At 57.7% G+C, this 21,097-nt stretch overlaps 1 protein-coding gene across 4 annotated transcripts in view; it reads right to left on the bottom strand.

Annotated features, from left to right (window-relative positions):
* DVL3 (dishevelled segment polarity protein 3) overlaps positions 1-20,115 on the bottom strand; it is a 30,848-nt gene extending 10,733 nt beyond the window's left edge. For all 4 annotated transcript variants that reach the window (XM_035544895.1, XM_035544894.1, XM_035544898.1 and 1 more), the window contains exons 1-2: positions 19,907-20,115; positions 1,146-1,215 (exon numbers count right to left, since the gene is read on the bottom strand). In XM_035544895.1, coding sequence (XP_035400788.1) covers positions 1,146-1,215; positions 19,907-20,073 — 237 coding nt within the window. In that variant the 5' untranslated portion in view covers positions 20,074-20,115. The remainder of the gene's footprint in view (positions 1-1,145; positions 1,216-19,906) is intronic.
* Between the last annotated feature and the right edge of the window lie 982 nt (positions 20,116-21,097).

The raw sequence follows: 21,097 nt of genomic DNA, 5'->3' as shown, positions 1-21,097 counted from the left end.
AGCAGCCAGGGTTTCAGAGGCTGCAGCAGCAGCACGGTGCCCTGGCCGGATCAGAGCACACGCTAATGGTCTGCGGGCGGCTCAGCACAAACCGTGCTGGGACTGTGCCACTCCCACTGAGGCCTCAGCCCCAGAGAGCCACTGCAAGGAGGGCAGGCGGCTGCATGGAGACGTGAAGCGCAACGAAAAGCAAGCCAGGTTTAAAAAAAAAAAAGAAAAAGCGATGGAAAGGGCTTGGAGCCTCTGGGATGCTCTGGCAGAGCACGTGAAAACAGAAATGGAGTAGTGGGGAGATGCCTGGGGCCATGGCCTGGCCGTGCTGCCAGGGGTCCTACAGCCGCTAGAGGGAGGGCAGCGCAGCACGGCCACTCCGTGCGGGAGCCCCGAGCCCCCAGCGCCCTCACCACTGGTGAGACCTTGCTGTCTGATGCAGGGACGGAAGTAGTTAGGTCACATCCAGCCCGATTCGCAAGAGGCTGGAGATTTTCCAGTGTTTACTGGCTATTTGTTGGCACCCGGGACTTGGTTCTGTTCCTGGGGCAGATGCACACACGCCGATCAGCACAAACTGCGGCTCAGCAGCAGGGAAAAAGGGATGATGGGCTATGGAGGACGAACACCCTCTCCCCCCCAAACAGAAGGTCCCCTCTGGGGCCGAGGCAGGCATGCGGGCAGGGGGCAGAGCATGTGCATGGCACGGCATGGAGGGAGAAGCTTGTCCTGCAGCTGCCCAGGCAGTACCTTTAGTCTTCAAGGCAGCCAAATCCAGTCCGCTTCACCAGCACTAGAGTCACTTAAAGCCCTTTGCGCCAGTCACCGGAGCGGGACTTTCCTTGGGAAGCTGACCCTGCCGTAGGGGCACACGGGTTACAGGCTGGGACCACCACCTCTGCCAAGCATCCCTTACGGTGAGCTCCCCGCAGAGGGGCATCCCACGTCTTGCCCGGCCCTGGGGACCCAGCAGCATGCGGCTCAGCCCCCAGCAGAGAGGCTGGAGCGCGGTAATCCAGTTCATCAGCTTCCGTAGCGGTTAGCACTCCGACTGTGCAGAGCAGTCCCCGTGCTTTGCTTGGCACTACGCGATCGAACGGTGGCTTTCAGAGAGAGAAGAAACAGGCAGCAAGATAACGAAGGGACTCGCTTACCCACGACACCACGCGGCCGTTGAAACAGGGCAGCTTGGCATTGTCGTCTGAGATTTCTTCTTTCACCACCCTGCGGAAGGGAGAGCAGGCAGTTAGAGCTGGAGCCAGAGCTCCAGAGGAAAAGGCGGCTTTGAACGTGGGGTGCTTGTGCCTGACAACAAACAGCCTGAGTTCGGGGACGCAGAGAGGAGCAGCGCCCTCCTCCTTGCACCAGCAAGGGGCTGCACGGCCTCTTCTGTGTCCCCAGCCACGACTGCCAGGCTGGAGGGGAGAAAACCAGGGCAGAACAGCCTCCCCCAGGTGCATCCAGCTGTTCTGTCCTCAGATGTGTTAATCAGTCCAAAAAAAAAAAAATCCTCAGATACATATTTCCACCAGTTTGCTCATTTCTAAAGAAACACATAATTTAAGCCTCTTTAGAAAGATCTGAAATCATCACAGCCTATGCCAGAGACTTCCAGCAGATGAAAGGGAAATGCATTAAACATGCTGCCTCCCAAATGTTACTGTCGCTTTTTAATTACATATATCATATTTCAACATCCCATCGAGCTTTATAGTTGTGCCACAATGTCATCTTCCTGCGTTACACAAACAGCTTCGGTATCATCAGTCTTCACAGCGAAGGGAGCTCGGAGATTTCTTTTCCCCCAACAGCGCAAACATCCGCTTTCTTTGAGGATGAAATTCCTCCTCGTTTAAATATCACTAGGCACCTAAATAAATTGTCCCCCAGTGAGTATGCAGTCAAAAGCAACTTGTAAATGCACCAGATACAATTAATACCATCTCTGATAAGTCAAATTTAATGGCAAAAGAGGCTTTTTGAGCAAGCTTGTATTCCTTTATACTCAAATGGCGACACTTCAAGCATTTTTATTTAATGCAAAGACATCTTACAGATTGGGGTATTTCTTAACTTTGAATTCCAAATTACATTTAAAGTAGTTTGATGCATTGTGCTTAAAGAAAGTACGTAGTAACTAAGCAGAGCATGGATTATGTTTGGGGGAAAAAGAATACAAGAGAAAAAAGAACAAAAACTAAAGGAATGTGAAACGGGAATCGCATCTTACAAAAGCAGCAGAGCGTAAGTGACAGCACACAGAGGTGGGATCCCATCGGCAGCTCTCAAGGTCCCCAAGCCAGTCCCCAACTCACGGAGAATCGAAGAGGAGGCAGCTGTGGCACCCGGAGCTGTGACCCATCGCCCCCGACGGCCCCGCAGCCCGGCCACTGCCACGGGGGCGCAGCACGCCGGCACCCGCGGGACCTGGCGCCGGGCTCCCGGCTGCGCCCGCTGGCACGCTGACCCGAGCAGTCGCCGAAAACGGGGCAGGAAACCTCGCCGGGGCACCAGCGCAAGGCAAATGAGCACCCGGCCGTGGGGAGCAGCCTTGCCCCACCCCGCCAGCCCCACGGGTTGCGCAGGCTCGGCAGAGCGGCGTCTCTGGGGCGAGAGGGAGCGCGCCGCCTCGCCGCTGCGGGCTGCTGGGGCTCACCGCCCCTGCCCGAGCCGGGGGCTGCCAAAGGGCCGGGCAAACGCTAGCCGTCCCCAGAAGGGCAGGCCAGGAGAGCAGCTTGAGCTGTCCGGCCCCACTCCCAGCACGGCCGCCATTTTCTCCTCCAACGAGTGGGGAAAAGGATCGGTGAGGACGGATTAAAGCCCTGCCGGCCTAATGCTTCTTCGGTATTCCCCATGCCAGCCTCTGCCCGAAGCCCCGCAGGCCAGGCTGAGCACCCAGCACAGGCAGGCTCCCCCCCAGCACCGTCCCCGGCGGCTCCCAGGCCGGCCCTTCCCAAGGCAGGCGCGCTGTCGTCTCCTCGCTTCCCGAGGCACGCACCCTGGCCTGGCCGCGCTCGCATCCATTCATGCTGTCGCCAGTAGCCTGGACTCCATCCAATTCCTAGAGAGAGAGCTTCAGGCAGGGCCAATTTCCAGCGCCGCGCGCTGCTTGCTCCGGGACGCAGAGTCCCGTCTGTGGGCGCGGGGACGGGGTGACACACTCACGGGGTCAGGGTGACCAACCCTAGGCACAACGGAGCCGTTCCTCCTGCGGTGGGGACAGAGGAGGCACCCCCGGCCCCCTCCTGGCCGGGACCACGGCGCCTGATGGAGAACAAGCAGCTTCTGTCTGAGGGCGGGTGGCTCGTCGCTCCCGTTACCCCACTCCTGCCCCAGACATCCCCAGGGTCAGTTCTCCCCTGGAGCAGTTCTCTCCCCGCCTGGCTCCATGAAGCGCCCCCTTCCCCACCCGCTATGCTGTTTATCACCATGGATCACAACGAATTATATATTTAGACTCTGCAGGGCAAAAGCTGATAGCGCTGGGCTGGGGTCGGGCACATGCCGAGCTGCAATCTCTCGGCAGCTCTGCTGCCGTCCGTCAAGCCTCGCGCCGTGCCGAGCTATTCGTGTCCGGCATTCCTCGCCAGCCTCGGCCGAGCCCCCGCCTCTCGGCACCCTGCTCAAGCCACACTTCTGGCACCAGCAGGACTTCAGGTTCGCGTCAGGAGCCGCCGACCGAGCAGCCTCTGGGGGAGCTGTGCGCGGTGCCACGTCTCTCCTCCTGCACGGGGAGGCAGCCATGTGGGGAAACCTCCCTGCGATTCTGCTGGGAAGAGCCCTCCGCTCTAGGGTCTGGGCATGGGAATCCCGAAAGAGGAGCCCCGGGAGGCGTTCTGGTTCTTTTGGATCCCTAAAAACCTCTCCATTCGGCAGGAGCCACCGCGACCCAGGGAAAACATCTGCCCAAAGCTGATTTCAGAGGGACTGCTTTTAGTTTACCATCCGTCACGACGGTTTCCCGTTTCCCTGGGTTCGCAGCCCTGCCGGGGGTGTGCGTAACGTGGCAGGGAACAGAGGGCCAGCGAAAGCTCCCTGCTGGAGGGAGGCAGCCCGAGCACGGCCGAGGCGAGCCCGCGTCCGACCTCCCCTCGGCGGCAAAGCTCCGCGCCGAGCCGCGCTGCTGATGTGCTGCGGACAAACCGCGCGCTGGGCGCCCGGCCCGCAGCCCCAGCGCTCCCAAATGTTCATCTGCATTGAATTTTCCAACAAAGAGACCTGCGGGAGGGAGGGAGGGAGAGAAAGAGGGAGGGTTACTGCGAGGCAAGCCGAGTGGGCGGATGATTCAGCCTCCATCCCCAGTGACACGGGGGCGGCTGCGCGGGGCCAGGCCGAGGGGGAGGAGGGGACGAGGCTCTGGTTGCTGCGGGAGCCAGGCTCGGGTTTTGCAGAGCATTTGTGAAAGGAGAGCGGGGCCTGCCAGGGCTGACACAAGCAGCACATCTGCTCCCATGCAGCTGGGGGAAGGGCGGAGAGGGAGGGGAGGAAGCCCAGCTCCGGCCCTCGCCCCATCCCGACGCTCCCGCCGGCTTCTCCGGAAAAGCCAGCGGCTCCTCTCCCCGCGGCCTGGGAAGGTGCCACGCTCCCAGCTCCCCTCCTGCTCCCCGCTGGCAGCCTGCAAGGAGGACGCGGAGCCGGGCGGGTAGACGCTGCCTTCTCTAGGGAGTCCCGGAGCGGCTCAGGAAACGAGAGGGTATTTTATATCACACGGTCACGTCCTAGGAATGAAGGGAAGGTGGGGAAAGAGAGAGCGCGTACAGGAGAGAAAGGAGGCACTAAAAAGCAGCCCTGGAGAACGCCGTGCGAGAAAGCCCGGCCGCGCAGAGGTTAGCAGCGCGCAGCTGCCGCGCTCCAGCCTCCCTTCGGTGGCCTCCAGCCCAGGCGAGGCTGCGGATACAAGGGAGCTGCTCGCTTCAGCCAGCTCAGGTCCCTCCTGAGCAGGGCCCGCCAGCCACAGCGGGGTCCTGACAAAGAGCTAAGATGGAGTAACAGCAGCTGACGTGCCCGGGGAGAGGAGAAATCCTGGAGGCTTTAACAAAGGCTCAGGTGGGAGGGTTTGAGCCTCGGGCTTGGATGCACGCCGCAGCTCGGCAGCGGTCACTGCTGGCCTCTGGCAGCTCTGTCCGCCAGCTCATCTACCTAAGGGGAGGATGCTCAGAAAGGAGCAATCACAGGACACGGCAGCGATCAGAAAAGCTGAATCTGGAGTTGGGGGTGGAGGGGGGGACAGCATGGAGAAGGGAAGCAACCCCTCACACACGTCAGACATCTTGATGGCGAGGATGAAAAGGAGTTTTGTTACCAGGGGAGGTGCAGAGGTTGAGAACACAGCTAAGCAGTGACAAATTCAGATTAAAAAGAAGATCTAAAACCAGTAGAGTAGACAAAAAAAAAGAAAGATCTGTTCCTTTGTTTAGTACAATTCTTGAAAGAACTTCACAGAACAGTGACTTTTTTTCCAAGATCACAAAGAACAGAGATTCAGTATTGAAGTTATCCTCTTCTTACAACCCCCCAAAAGTGCACAGCTTACGTAGGCCACTCCTATGACCTCAACAGCCCCTATCTCCTGCACCCCACAGAACCACAGAAAGAATAAATAAATCAGGAGACGTTCCTATCTGATAGCACAGGCTTCAGAGATTTGCACACCAAAAATGTGATCTCATTTTCCAGACCTGTAATACACACGCCTTAGGGCAGGGATGTCTCGTCTCCAAACGATTGTATAGATTAATGATGCCGAACAGTAAAAGGAAGCACCTTCATGTGTTACTATCCAAACGTGAGCATCTCCCAGCTCTGGAGCAAAAACCCCCTCCCTTCTTCAGGATCAAATGCTGGGGCCGCAGGAACGAGCTCTGCAGCCATTTCACCAGAAGAGAAAATTGGACAGGGCGATTCTCCAACAGAGCTGAGATTTCAGACGCGAACTATTTGCCTGTTAGACTAAGCCCAGACATGACACGTGCTTCCCATGGGGATACAATCCCCTCAAGGGCTGCAGGTCCAACCAAAGAACACATACACCAGCGATCACACGTGTATCAGCGAGACCTTGGGTTTCACAGGCAAACAGCATGCATCAAACAGGATTAGAGGATTTGAGGTGTCTGTCTCCATAAGCCAGGCAAGTCTTCGGGTCTTCCTCACCGTATTTTTATCTTCCATGCAGAGGAGGAGAACATAGGATACAAGTCTGCAGTGCACTGGGGTGAGAAAGTCTCTCTCAGTGTAAACAGAGACTGTCGTTCCCCATTTTATCTTCCCCCCTAAATCCTTAGACACAGTGTTTTCCAGCATGCCTCTATTTCAGAGCAGAGTAAGAGGGGAAACACAGACCTGTGGGTGTTTTATCTCTGTTAGACCCCCCTCCCCAGAGGAACTGCTGCTCTCCTGCCTGCCTGTACACCCAACACCCCAGGTCCCTGTGGGAACGTGACCAACCTTGCAGCACCGTCTGTAACAGGGCTCTTTTTCAAGAAACACCAAACAACTGCCCTGCTAGCACAACGATAACACGGCTCTGCACGGAGCAGGAGCTCACCTCTGCTCTCCTAACAAACTAAGGGTGCTTTACAAGGATTTCTCGGAGAGCAGATCACATTTCAGGCTACTACCTGTACCCCTCAGGAGCAGGGACATGGCGCCTAAGAGCAAAAGCACAAGAATAACCTCTGTCATTTTCAGCCTGTAACCACCCCAGCTTCCCTCAACCCCACTCACTGCTGCTGCTCCAAAGCCTCCCCGTGCACCCCAGAGCTTGCTGTGCTCTTCCCTTGATGGTCAACGGGACAGGGACCGAACAGACATCTAAGATGGCAACTGTTTTCCCCAAGAACTCCTAATCACCACACTTGCAATCACCCTGTAGGACATACACAAGGAAAACTGCAGTTTTCAGTCACACAGGTGTCACTGGGTGGGAGATGACAGGACAGCCCTACTGTTCACCTAGCCCAAAGACTGGAAAAGGAATGGCACTTAGGAACGAGCCGTCTCACCTCGCAGGCCTGCCCTGGAGCTGGACTTATCAAAGCAAAGTTACAGACTTGGATTTCAAAGGGAGCTGAAGGGCGCGGGCAGCCCGTCCCGCCTTGATCTCCGCAGTGACCATCTGGCTGCGGCACTGCTCTGCAAACCAGCCCGACAGGCCTCGCACCGACCCGGGGAGGGTGCTGCACCCCAGCTGCAGGAGGCACCTCCGCGTGAATTAATCCTGCCCTGCCCAGGCGGTGCTTCCAACCCCCGCAGCCCCCAGAAGGCCGTTCAGAGACAGCATCAAAGGGAGCGTTCTCCAGGCCCCTGAAGGTTCAGTGACACTTTCAGGCTCTTTGAATTGGAAATCAGGACAAACGGGAACTCCCAGCAGAAGCCCGGCCAGACTCCTCGCTCTGGTAGCTCCATTTCAGCTCCTCAGCAACTCTGAGAGCTTGCCTACACAGGGCGGCACGAGGGTGCAAGGCAAGTGCAAGGAATCCTCATGAGAAGGGAAGATTTGAGGTAAAATGTCCGCAGGAAGGACCTCAGAGAAACTGAGACACCCCCAGGCATATCAGTGACCAAAAGCTGGGCTTGTGGTCAAGGTCGGACAAGAATCAGGCACAAAAAGGCCTCAGCTGGAAGGAGACATGTATGAAACAGGGAATAATCCTGCCGCCATCGCTGTATTTCACTGATGGTGAGGAGGAGGCTTGGTCTATGACACATCTCCATCTGGATACGGCGGGCAGAGCCCGCGGCACGGAGCTGCGACACGGCTGACAGAAAGGACAGGGCCCGTGCAGAGGGGTGGACAAAGGGCTCCCTGAGGGCAGCCAGCACAGCGGTCACAACACTTCTGTCAAGGCCGGAGAGGTTTCCCCAGGCCCCAGAGGGAATTCCCTGCAATTCTCCACAGACGTCACTCGTCCCCTCCAGCTAAAAAAAGCAGCAGGCTCCCCGCAATGCCCAGGGACTCCGCACTATGGAGACGACTGTGCCTGATAGCAAGGAGCTGTAAAGGGTCCCGGGGGGCTGCGGGGGGCTCAGCACAATGCCAGGTCCTCCTGCTGCCACACACAGGAGGGGAGAGAGGGACACGACGTGCGGGGAGGCTCCTGCGTGCACCATGAGGAAGGTGGGACCAGGCCTTCCTTTTCTGGCCCTCGGCTGAGGGACGCCAAGTCAGTCCTGCTTTTTCTTAACGGCAGGCAAAGCTCCTGCCAAAAAAGCGCTGCCGCTGTGGAATGTGCTGGGCTAGCAGTACAGCTCATTCCTGGAAAAGCATCAACTCAGCGGGAGAGCAAGGAGAGGAGAAGAGGGGAAAAACGGGGAGAGGGGGAGGGTGGGAAACGAGGTCTGAAGGCCTGGGCTTACACACCTGGGGAAGGAGGGAGCTGCTCACCAGCACCCCCTTGTCCGGGCTCCCAGCACGGCAGCCCTGCCCGGCACCAGACCCCTGCTCCCCAAGCACCTCTCTGCTGGTCCTGAGCAGGGCTGGGAAGGCACAGACCAAGGCAGATGTCTGCGGGGAGGAGCGAGGTTCGCTCCCCCCACCGTGCTAACAATTAATTTGTATTTAATGACACATCTCCCCTTGGAGGTGACAAAACAGCCTCCACACGTGTCCTGCCCTCAAGACACCAGCTCACGCTACCCTCTCCTGGCACAAACAACTGGGTAAGCTTCCCAAGGAAACCTGCCCAGTGTCCTACCTGGTGGGAAGAAGGGGCCTTGGAGGGTAACAGATGATGGCTGCACCTACTGCTCACATCCAGCTGCGCTACCAGCAGCAACATCTCTGCTAACTGGGTCTATAAGCCATACGGACAACCCCTATAAAAACAACAGGGAGTTAATAAAGCTCAAAACTTTAAGTCCTACCACAAAACATTTGCCAAAGACAATGAGAAGGTCTCACGCAAAGAAGGGCCTTTCAGAGCTGCAGCTGCATAGCAACAAAGACAGAATTTTGTCCCTGATCCCAGGCTATTGCAGCACCCTGATGAAAGGGCAAGTAGTGACACTACATCCCTCTGGCCCAAAAATGCTGGAAGCAGAGAGCATGAGGGGGTCTGAATGCTCTTAAGAACCACTTCTGACAAACGCTAGGTCAGCGACACGTGTCCTTTTTCTTCTTCACCTTTGGGTCCTGGATAAAGGTCAAAACCTGAAATATTTGCTTCACCACAAAATGGTCAGCAAGCTGGGAAGAACTTGGAGAAAAGCAAAGCACAAGAACCATGGTTTAAATGACTGGTCTCCTGCTTTTGATGGTGTCAGTACAGAGGACGCTACAAGAAATTCCCTGTACAGCCAGACAGGGAATAGAGAATATTTTAGTAACGTTTTATATACTTCATTTTGTTCAGCTATATCAATCCATCTTTACCAAACTCCTTTCGAGACGCAGGGCTGAACAATCCAATGAGCAGCTCAATCTCCTACCAAGCATCATTTACCAGGCCACCGGCGCTTGTCCTGCAGTCAGCACCCAGCGAACAAGCACATGCTGCTCGACTGCTGGAAGGAAAAGACAAGATGCTCCCGTCCCAACCAAACCCAGTGAGTGCTGGCACACAACCCTCTCAACTAGAGGCCCAGACGTCGGGTGACAGCTAGCTGTAAAGCAGGAGCCAATCAACTACTGCAAATTAAGAGGAATCTGATTAGCCAAGAAGCAAGGAAAATGTGAGCTGTCTCCACCCTGCTGCTGGTTTATTCTCCGCAATGGAAATTCCCGCTTCTCTTTCTTTTCTTCATGAAAGGCCTGGCCCACAGGACTCCTCCTGACACCGGATGGATGTTCCCCTGGACAAGACGATTTCTAGGCAGCCAGGAGACTGTTGTCTGCCAAGGACTCCTCCAAAGGAGCGTCAGAGGCTAACAGACGCAGGGTGCAGGCCATGGTGTTGATCTGGAAGGAAGGCCTTTCTGCAAGCAGCGAGGCTCGTGCGTTTCAGCAGCCTGGCTGGAAGTGATGACTGGCATTAGTCAGTAGGCTGTGCGAGGTGCCATGTACAGAAACCAGCCCAGATCCTGCCGTGACTTGCCTCCACACCAGGCATCAGCAGCCGTTCCAACAAGAAGATAACTTCCCCCACAATTCAGAAGAGGACGGTGCTCTGCAGCACCACGCCACTGCTGCGGGACGGAGGCCAGCTCCGAGCTGCAGCTTTTCTTTGACTGTGGATCCCCGGGCCCAACCTGCCACACACCATCCAAAACCTTCCGACAACTGCACCGCGGGCCAGGTAATGGCCGGTGACCTCCACAAGTCACCACCACACGTCTCAAAACATCGGGCTTGCAGAGGGTCCCAAAGCCAAGGCCGAGGGCTCCCAGGTCCTTCAAGGCTGGAGAAGCGCAGTGGAAGGCAGCACACGGGTCACCCTACACCCGAAACTCCCCCAGCGCCAGAGCAGAGACACCCACACGTTATTACCTCAGTAAGGCCGTTTGCTGGGCCTGCTGCTAGGTCAAGCTACGACAAGGCCCTGGTTTTGAGCTTCCTAATTGCTGTGGTACTGGTACCAAGTTTTCGGGAAGCGCCTCCCCTTCAGTCACACACACATCACCACAACCGCTGTGTGCCAGCACCATGTTGGCCGGCAAGGAGCCCGTTTGGTCTCTACAGGTGACACGAGGACAGTCCGCAGCTCCAGCACAGACGTGCACCATGAAGTTCCCTATTACCAGGGCACGAACCTATGTGGCACGTCCGAGCTGCCCCAAGGAAACCCAGCCAGAGCGTGCCCTCGGCTGCTGCCCCCTGAAACTCCTGCCAGGGGAGGGAATTCCCTGCCCGGGCAAGGAATAACTGGATTTATGTAACCTAAAGAGTTTTACGTCATTCCACAGCTCCGTCTGGAAGGGAAATCATCTCACACGAGCCCCTTCAGGACCTAAAGGTGCATTTACCAGCTCCCTAAGACAGCAGGAGGGCCTGCCACAGGGGACTGATGTGCAGCTAGGGCCATGGAAATCCACCCATCTCGGAGTCATTAAGAAAACATTCAAACGAGTGAGCACAATGCAGTGGCAAGACTTCCTGCACCAAGCCCCGGCACAGGTTTCCAGCACAGCAGGGCCCCAGCTGGGCCCACGGGCAAGTCTGGGTGAATGGCACTAAAATACTGGTTGAGCTAGGCAGGGCTGAAGGAACCGGGACGGCTCGTTAGCCGTATGCAAACTGCAGGACGGAGTTTGCATACCCATCACAGCTTCTGGGGGGGAAAGAAAAAAAAAAAAAAGCTTCGATTTGAGAAGCTGCTGCGCCCTGGGGCCAAACACAGCAGCAGCCTTCGCCCTGCCTGTGCCCGGCTGATCCCGTCAGGCAGCCACGCTACGCTTATGGTCACGCTTCTGACACTGCTCAGTGCAGATCTGAACCCGACCGGGGGGTTCGGCACACAGGGAACAACCGGTTTGTTCATGGGCAGTGAGACACAAAAGGACCGTGAGTGTCCAGCAGGTCGGAGGTGGGCAGAGCGATGCCCAGGGGTAAGGACCAAGTCCTGCGGGCGGGCGGGCTGATGCGCTAGCACCAGCGTCCCCGCTGAGATAACCCACGCGGAGCCACAGCTCCCAAAACACAGACCCCTCCGGCAGACCCTCACTGTACCCCAGAAGCAGCTGCCAGCCATCAGAGGGGCCACGTAGCACGTGAATTCCCCTCAAAACGCTAGGGGCAGTTCAGAAGGCAGCAGAGGAAAGCCTTCCCACACTGCGGCCGGTGCCAGCTCTCCCAGAAACAGATCCCTGCTGCAAGGCACGTGAGGAAGCCCTTCCCCTGACAGCTCCTGTCCTCTGCCAGGACCAGACACGGATTCCCACTGCAGTCACCACTCGCTGCATCTTTTCTTCCTCCATTTCTCAAGAGAGAGCAAGCTTTAGCAAAAACAAGACAAAATGGATGAGCCACGGAGGGGATAACCAAGGCAGGACTCAGTGGAGCAAATGCTGCTTCTGCTGCCTTCGATAGTCAGGCTGGAAAAACACCACCTCTGGCACGTCTCCTTCGATAAATAACTGGTACAACAATGACGGCAGCCCCAGCCCTCCGCTGCGGCACAGGATTACACGACACAGGAAGGGCAGCATCAGGCAGCTCTGCCTGCCAAAGTCTCCAGAGAATTTCAACCCGTTCCTGCATGGGCTCGATGTTATTGCTACAACAAAAACAGCAGCGATGGAAACAAGTGAAACCGAGAGCTCCAGAGCAGGGGCTCGGGGAGACACGAACACTTCAGCTCCGCAAGCTTTCCAAAGCAGCTCTGTGGAGACAGCGATACTCACAAGCCAAATCTCCGCGTTCTCCTAGGGCCACTATGGAATTATAAAAAAAAACATACAAAATTACAACGGTTAGATTAATTGCCATATCTGCACCTCGCTTCAGCGACCTCCAAAAAGCTTTTGCGAAAGGATTTGGTTCAAAAATTCCCCGAGGGGGCCAGCAGCAGGCCAAAGCTTTCCCTAACTCACCGACCCGGCCCGGGGGCCCTGCAGCACTCGCTCCGCTGCCTAAGGAGCCAGCAGCCGGGACACACAGCAACACAGCCACGTGGTGCCACATCCCCCTTGTGCAAAACCAGCAGCCAGCCAGCGCAGGTCAGAAGGGCAGGCTCCAAATAACAAACAAGGGATGGACAGAGGAGGAAATCAATAGGAAACACCAAAAAAACACAGCCCCGGCTGCTGCCTCGTCAGATGCGCGCCGCGATGCAAAGCTGGTGTGACAACATGAAGGCAACTTCCTGCAGGCACGGCCTGTGCTGTGTTCTGCAGGCCCAGCTTTCCTTCGTGGGCTTTTACGCAGATCAAATATCCCAAACCACAACATTGTTCTATCTATTTGGATGCAGTCAAGGGTGGAGGAGTAGCAGTTCGTTACAGCAGAGAGACCCTCGGCTCAGAGCAGCTCAGCAACTGCCGCGCAGACACGCGAGAGGCTTCCCACTCCTTTAAGTGCAAGAGGCTCAAAAAGGACTTGAGGAATTTGAACTATGCTCCCTACACCTCCCCATACACAGCCTCCAGGTCAGGACAGAGGGCCGGATGCCCACCGAAAGAAAGGACTGAAGCCAAACACACCGCGTAGTGGAAAAGCTAACGGAGAAACCCCATTTTCTCTGCTTATACTTGCAGTGCCCTTCTTCCCCGAGCATCCCCAAGCTCACCGCGGCGGTAAGACCTGGACATAGAATAAAAGCTGGACATCTTCAAGGCCAGCCACAGAGCGGTTTGCCGGGAGGGCAGGTGGGGAAGTCCCACGTGAAGGAGGCAGGGAGCAAGAAGAGGGACTCATAAAGGGACTCAGAGCGCTCAGCCTCCATCCCTGTACGCCAACACCTTCCTTCATGGAGTCCAACGCTGGCCACTTTGTCCCCAGGTGCCGGTCCTGCTCTCACCCGCAGCCACCAGGGAAGCGAGGTCGCTTCTGGTGCTGCCACCGGGAAGCTCCAGCACCCGCTGTGTGGGCAGGCTTCGGGAATGGCCAGGTTCTAGATGAAATGCTTAAATCTGCTCTTCACTGGGAACTGGAAGACCGAGCAGTGGCCTCCTCCATCATCAATAGCTCCTGTGACAATGAACAGCGTGCAGGCCAAGCTCCCCGTGGTGGCTTCTGAGCCATTTTTAATGGTGCTTGACCTTATGCCAGAGACCGAACCATGCTTGTGCCCAGCTGCGGTGCAGACAGCCAGGGCACACAGCCTTACTTCACGACAATGCTTGCGACATATCAAGGTAACGTTTCTGTTCTGTGCAGGAATTCAAAACGGAGCCCTTCAAATGGTTTCAAAACACAGAACTGCACCAAAACAGCTTCGCTCTCACGGATGGGCAAAGGCTTCTTGACCTTCTTGCTTTTCCAGAGACAACAAGAGCGGATAAAATTAAGAAACGTTCCCATCAAAAACATAATTGAAAACAATACCTCTCCAAGAAAAATGCTGGCTTCGACACAACACCGTATTTCGGGAGAAAATTCTGACCAGCTCTAGCTGCAAACAAGTTCAATAGCTGTTGTAAAGCTTCATTGTTTGCATAGTACAGACAAGGCCCGAGGGCAGTTGGTCCGCGGCCCAATTTGGCTAACTTGGCTTTCAGAACGCCACCCCTGGGCAGAGAAACCAGGCTACGACTGCCATCAGACTGCCATCATCCAACGTGGCCTTGGCGAGCACGGCTCCAACCACAGCAGACAAAGCCGGACACCTACGGGGCCGTAACGGCCGGCTCCGAACAGCAGGGCTCCCGGCACAGCCTGGGGAAGGAGCAAACACCACCAAAAAACCTTCCCCACGTGCACCCCAGCCCTGGCACCGCTGCAGGCCACCGCCACCGCGCCTGGGGACGCCGTCCGGCAGCAGCTATGACCAGGAGCAGCTCCGGCACCAGCGGGACACCCCAGGCACAGGCAGTGTCACAGGCACTTCCCACCTCTGGGGCATTTATCCTCTGGGGCAGGGAGAAGGAAAGACGTGGTGCTGCGGTCTCTCGTGTGGCTGAGTGGGACCGAGCTTCTGGTCAGTTTGCCAGGCAACCTCTCCGTCCAAGGAGGGAAACGTGCACGGTATGAGCCCACCTCGCCTCAGAAGGTAAGCCACGTTGGACACAGACCTGAAAGCTGGGCCTGTTTCTTTTTGCCAGAGACACAGAAGGAGCAGACAGCACAGCCACCGCGGGTTCAGGAGCACGGATCTCCATCTCCCTCAGCTCTTCTCGCGTCTCCAGCATCGATTTGGGGAACCCCTCTGAGACCCAGCAGACCTCTCCCCGCCCCAGGGACAAGCTATCTGCTGGCCTTCTGCACTGAGAGGAGAGGGACTGGCCCGGAGCTGAAGAGAAGTGACGGCCACCTTGCAGCGGGGCCAGTGCTGTCAGCCAGAGGCAGCAGAAGGGAGAGGGCGTACAAAGGAGTCGCACGGTTCTGGAGGAGCTTCAGCTCACTTACAGCCTCAGCACAGACTTCTTGCCAACCTCTCCCGGCGTGACATCCATGATGACATGGAAGCGCTCTCCACCGGGAGCATGGGACAGGCAAAGGTCTTGTGCAGACAGCAAAGTTTCCAATTCAAAATTAAAAGAAAAAAAAAAAAAAACGGACAAAATAAAACTCCCCCCAACTCACGCTACAAAAAGCTGGCAGGGAAGGCAGGGGCACCACGCCAGCGGCTCACCACTGCTTCAGGACTGACACCGCTTATTAAGCTTAGGATCCCTTCCCCAGCTCCAAACGCTGTACGCCAGAAGGACAGTCGCTCCTGGCATCGATTTCAAAAAGATCCTGCAATAAAAATAAATCACTCGGCCTTTCAGTGAGCGTCAACGCGCTTCCCAATGCACATGTGCAGGGGATGAGGTCGCCAAATACCAACGGCATCTGACCCCTGCCCTGGGAACTGCAGCAGGGCCCGCTTTGTTCTCCCTCCAGAGCGCTGCCCTAATCACCGCCTTGTACCCGGCTTTGGAGAGCAGGTGATAATTAAGCAGGTCTGGATTAGACACCGGGCTAACGATTGGTTCGATACCAATTTTCGCTCGACAGCTGAGACCTAGGGATCGCTCTGAAGTTGGGATTGCAGTCAGGAGCAGCACCATCCCACCGCTGCAGCCCAAGCCTCCGGTGTCCTCCCAAACGCAGGACGAGGAGGTGAGGCGAGGGAGGGAGGTCCCCTTGCAGGAGAAAGGGGCCTTGCTGCTCCCTCCAGCCTGGAAGAGGTCTGAGGGAAGCGGAGATAAGCAAAACGATCACAAGAGACGCTTCGCCCAAGCGCTTTGTCCACACGCTGAAGAAATTCAGGCTGTCGGGCACTCCAGGATTTGTGGCAAGACGGGGAGAGAGAACTTCAGGCCAGGTGCTGAGGACTTACCCGGACGCACAAATTGCACTCGTTTAACTGAAACTGCTTTGAGAAGTTTTACTTAAACTTCAGCAAGCCCCTGGGGGAACACCTTTATCAGTAGCAACGAGTAGCATCAATTGCAGGTAAAAAATGGAGCCAGGAGAAACCACGGTTCAATTGATGTACGTCCTCAGAGCTGCACCGGTCACCTGGCCACATGAGAGGTCAGCAGTTCAGCCGGGGGAAGCATGTACACAGAAAGAAAGATCTGCCCGGGGGAAAGATGTGTGCTGCGCAGAGAAGGAGACCCTTCTCGTGGGGGACAGGGGCTGGAGGGATGCTTACAGACCTCTGAAGCCCACGTCCCAACAAACTACACACCACCACGACCCGTCTGCAGGGTTGTTCCCTTCCTGACCGCACAGGTCCCCAGGAGATCTAACAGCACGGAGATCGGAGCGCTGCTACGGAGCTGCGGCACTCCGAGACCCACACAATCACCTGCTCCAGAAGCTCACAAGCGGACAGGATGAGGCACAGGAGCTCTGTTAAAATTGCCGTTGTACGGCTTAGGAACAAAAACAGACAGGAATTAAAAAGCTTGCCCAAAGCTCCCTGAAAAGCCTGCGGGTGGCTGAGTGGAGAACACGGATCTCGCACCTGGTCAGAGCACCGCGCAGATTTTACCTGGAAAACGTTGGATAGAACGACTCCAGCTGCAGACAAAACCCTTCTTTCTCCAACGTCAGCAGCCGAAGGGCATTTCCACGTTTCACAGCGAAGCACGTCCGCAGAAAGCAGCCTCAGGTCTGAGTGTAGGACACGGTCGCACCGCTGAGCTCCCTCCATCAGGCTGCTCAGCTCCTCCACGCGTCGCCAGCGCCGGGATCAGCGACGCACAAAGCCACACGGATCCAGACGTCCCCACCTGAAGTCCCTGCTCCACACAGCCGGGCACAGGCTGGATTCTCCGACTATTTGCTGAGGCAAAGAAACGCTGCGGCTTTCCTGCGGCTCGCATCTCCTCTCCCCACGACCAGGTACGTTAATTCTTCTCGTTTCTCCTCCTTCCTGCCTAGACGTGGCACCATTCTGGTGTCTTCGTGATTTGGGGCTGAGCACTTCGACTAGGATTAGCTCCTGGCATAGCCTGACGGCCCCACAGCCACCCTGGGAAGCCTCAGTTCACATTTCCAAGGAGATGTAAACACTGAAGCTGCTCCATCACCGCCCTGATTCTCAGAGCAAACAAATATTAACAAGATAAACAAAAGAATGAAAAATCCCACACACCAAGACCGCGACTGTGATACTGCCCTGGGGACGGGGTGAGCTGAAGGGAACGCCTGGCTGGAGATGCACAGCCTGGAAAGAGGAGGACGAGGGAGAAACCAACTCGATCTGGGCAACAAAAGCGAGAAGAAATGCTGGGTCGCAGGGAGAACTTAGCCTTATGCCACAGGGACCCCACAAAAGGTCCAAGCACTAAAGAAACGTGCGAGCCAAAGGACCTACAATATTTTTGTAGGATCTTTCCCCCTCTTGATCAGCTGCCACGGGGCCATCCACTGTTAACAGCTCGCCTCTTCCATGGCAGGTCTTAGGGCACCTCGAGGAGAGGGGCCAGAGGGACAAATGCACAAACACACAACGCCCTTCCTTGGCTGAACACAGCCAGCATTAATCTTTCTGGTTTTCACTAATCACTCATAAATTTACAGGCTTTTACCAAGCAGCTGAGGTGCCTCCTGCCCTCCCATCCCCGTGTCTCCCCGCAGACCAACTGATTGCTTTCTCCTGGACGCCAATTACCAGGAAGCCTGAAATATTTCAAGCGCTGCCTGGGGCTCCGGGGCTTCTCGGAGACAATGCCGCAGCTGGACTGGTCTGGCTGTTTCCCTGCGAGCTCCAGCCAAGCACCAATCCTTTCTTCAGCTCTCTGGAAAGGAGCGAAGACCAAACACCTCCTTCTTGATGGGGCGTGCTGGGTGCCCCGCCGCGAGGGGCTTTCTGCCCCCTGTTCCACATGCACGCGCTGCCCAAACCACGTAATTCATCCCGCAGGACTTCACCGAGGGACAGATGAGCTGCTCACACGCAGCCTCCAGCCCAAAAGACCTCTGCCAGCCACTGGACTGTGCGCACCTTCCCTTCCAGAGGGCACTTCATCCCCTAGGAGTTAGCTGAATTTGTCCTAGCAGGATCTCCTCTCCTGCATTCCTGATGCATCTGACCTCGCTGGGTCTTCCCAAGTGATTTTCCGTCTCCCTGCCAGTATCCACAAGAGCTCCCTACGCTGCTTGATCTTCAAGTTTCATTAATCTACCATCTGCCTCCTCTCACGGAGCCTTAAAGAAACAGAGGATGAAAAGGCACAAGACAGAACTTTGCTGCCACCAGACCCCTCTTCGCAGCTCGAGACGCTGCTATTTATTACCAAACTTTGTTTATAGTTATGCAGACGCTCTCCCACCCACATGGCAATGTTTCATTCAAGACAAGTTTGAATCCCCTTCCAGAACGACATTTCAAAGGATCCCAAGGCATTTGTTTACAAACAGCACGCACGGAGAATTTGCTGCTCCCACCAATGAAACTTGGTCCCCTCCGCGCCGGGGAGAGGCAGCTGTTTCGTAGCACCCAACGCTGCCCAACAGCTGAGGGACAGGAAACCATCAGCCGACAACTGATACTGCGGAGGAAATTTATGGAAAACGAGGGCTGAGGGCTTCTATTGGCCTGGAGAGAACGGGGAAGCTGTTGAGCGCTCCGGCTCTCCGCTGGGTCAGGAGGAATTTCGGGAGGCAGAGCATCCCAGACTGCGGTCAAAGGAGCGACTCCAAATTTCAAGCCTCATCTGAAAAGCTGGCACCTCCCGAGCTAACGGGAACCTGGGCACCGGGATCGTTTGGCTGCAGAGGGGAGAGCACCCCCTGCTGAGGCAGCCACACGGGTTTCCATCCAAGCCCCGAACAGGCCCAGCCCTGTTTAACTTACGGTACGAGCCAAGCTCGCAGCCTAGGGAGGTATTTGGCGCAACGAGAAGACACTAGGAAGGCTATAAAACTGCAAGCTTTTTGCAGCCCCAGCCTCCATACACAAGACCTACTGTAAACACTAAATCTTCGGGGGGGGGGGGGAATAAATGCAAAGGAAGGCGATCGCGCAACCCGTTCAAATCCCAGAGCCCTAGGAACGGTAAAGGGTCACACGCTGAGGAAGCCAGGGGAGGCTGCCTTCCCGGGACGGGAACGGGGCTCTGCAAAAAAGCCAGAGCAGAGTCAGCTGTAGCAAGACCTCGGGCAAAACAAAGGGTCTCGCTGAGAGCTGGCTTCACGTGACGCTCGCTCCCCGGAGCGGTCACGGACTTTACAAAGGTAGGAGACAACAGAGGCCCCGCATAAAGCCCACAGCAGCCCGCCTCACCTCCGCACGGCCGCACGCGATGGAAGGAGCCAGAGATTATCACAAAAGAAGCGATGGGAATACGGGTGTTGGCGGAGGGCTGCCCCAGGAGGAGACGCGACGCGGGGCAGGGCTGCTCCCCCCCTTCTGCACCGACCCACCCCAGGGACCGAGCGGGGGGCTTCTCGCCACCCTGCTCGGGGACGGGAGGAGAAAGCCGGGACGGGAGGATTTCACCCGGTCCGGTCTTCCCAACGGGATGGGGAGAGGGAAGCTGCCAAAATGGATGGCGCTCCCCAAAATGGATGGTGGGAGAGCACAGCTGTCCCCAGACCCCCCTCCCGGGCAGGGAACGTGCCGAGGGCAGTGCCCCTGCACCCCGGGGGAGATGCGCGGCCCCCAGCTGGGGGGGGGCGATGGCACCGGGGGGGGCAGAACTGGGGGAGCCCCCATGCAGGCAGCGGGGGGCACGGCGGGGACCCCTCCCCACGACGGGGGGGCCGCCAGCCCCAAAAAGGGGTGCTGGGAGGGGGGGGGGCACCACCCCCAGCCCCTCACCCTGCGGTGGGGGGGTCCCTAAGGCGAGGGGGGGGGGGGGGGGGGGGGACCGGGATGGGGGAGGGGGCAGCCCGGTGCCCCAAACCGGGAGGGGGGGGGGGGGGGGGGGCGTCGCTCACCCGAAGTCGTCGTCCATGGACTTGAAGTAGAACTTGTAGTTGGGCCGGTTGAGGAGGCCCTTGAAGTCGCCCAGGGTGACGCGCTCGGCGGGGATGGGCAGCTTCACCAGGTACGGCGTCTCCTGCTCGTCCAGGTGGTAGATGATCTTCGTCTCGGCCGCCGCCATGGCGCCCCTGCCCGGCCTCCTCCTCCTCCGCCTTCCTCCCGCGACCCCCGGCCTCCTTCCTCCCCGCCGCGGCCCCCGACCCGGCCCGGCCCCCGCCCGCTCCCCGGCCCGCCCGCGGCCTCGGCCTCGGCCCCGGCCCCGGCCCGGCGCCCCGCGCCCCTCGTTGTGCGGGTCCCAGCGCCGCCCGGCCGCACGGCGCAGGCTCGGGCTCGGCCGGCTCCTCCCCCGGCCGCCCGCCCGCCGCCCCGGCACCGCCGGAACCGGAACCGGCGCCCCGCGGGGCCGAGGCGAGCGGGGCCGGGCCGCCCGCCCCCCCCCCCAGCCCCCGAGGGAGCGGGCTCAGGGCTCCCTCGAGGGAGCGGGCGGACAGGCGCAGCCCCTCGGCCTCCGTCACGCTCCTCAGCCCCTTCCCCGAGCCCCTCGTGTCGCTACGTGGCCCCTCAGAGCGGGGCAGGGGGCTTGCTCTGCGCTGCGCCCCCCTGCCCAGACCCCTTTGGGCGCCCCCCACGCTGTCCCCCACGGGCCCCGTACCGCGGGGCTGTGGCGTGCAGCAGGAGCCCAGTCCTGCTCTCCCCAGTTCCTTTCCAAGCCCCTCATCACCACCCCGTAACCTTCCCTGGTGCTCAGGCCCTTTCAAGCTCTCCAGCCTCCCTCCCTCAGATGGTAACATCACCACTCATCGCCGCCGCTGTTCTTTGTGAGCATCCTTTACGCATACCCTAGCCTCTTCGGCTGTGCACACGTCAGCTCCAAAAGCCCCTCAGCTCCACCATTTTCTCCCCACAGACCCCATTACTTTAACCTGCAGTCACCAGCACTGTGACTCCAGCCACCCCGCCGGCACCCAAGGGGCACCAAGGAACTGTCTCCATCAGCAGTCGCCTGGAGCTGGAGCTGAAAGCAAAGCTGTGGCAAACAGAGCTTGGGGAACACTCACCGCCAGGAAAGACATTAACAGCCTTGCCCTGTCCTGGATTAGAAGGAACGCACGCAAAGAACCACACAGTGGGATCACAGGGGGGCA

This window comes from Cygnus atratus, chromosome 9 (assembly GCF_013377495.2).
Source record: "Cygnus atratus isolate AKBS03 ecotype Queensland, Australia chromosome 9, CAtr_DNAZoo_HiC_assembly, whole genome shotgun sequence".
In the NCBI taxonomy this organism is placed as follows: Eukaryota; Metazoa; Chordata; class Aves; order Anseriformes; family Anatidae; genus Cygnus; species Cygnus atratus.
Note: the sequence above shows the minus strand (reverse complement) of the source record. Positions and strands in the feature narration are given on the sequence as shown.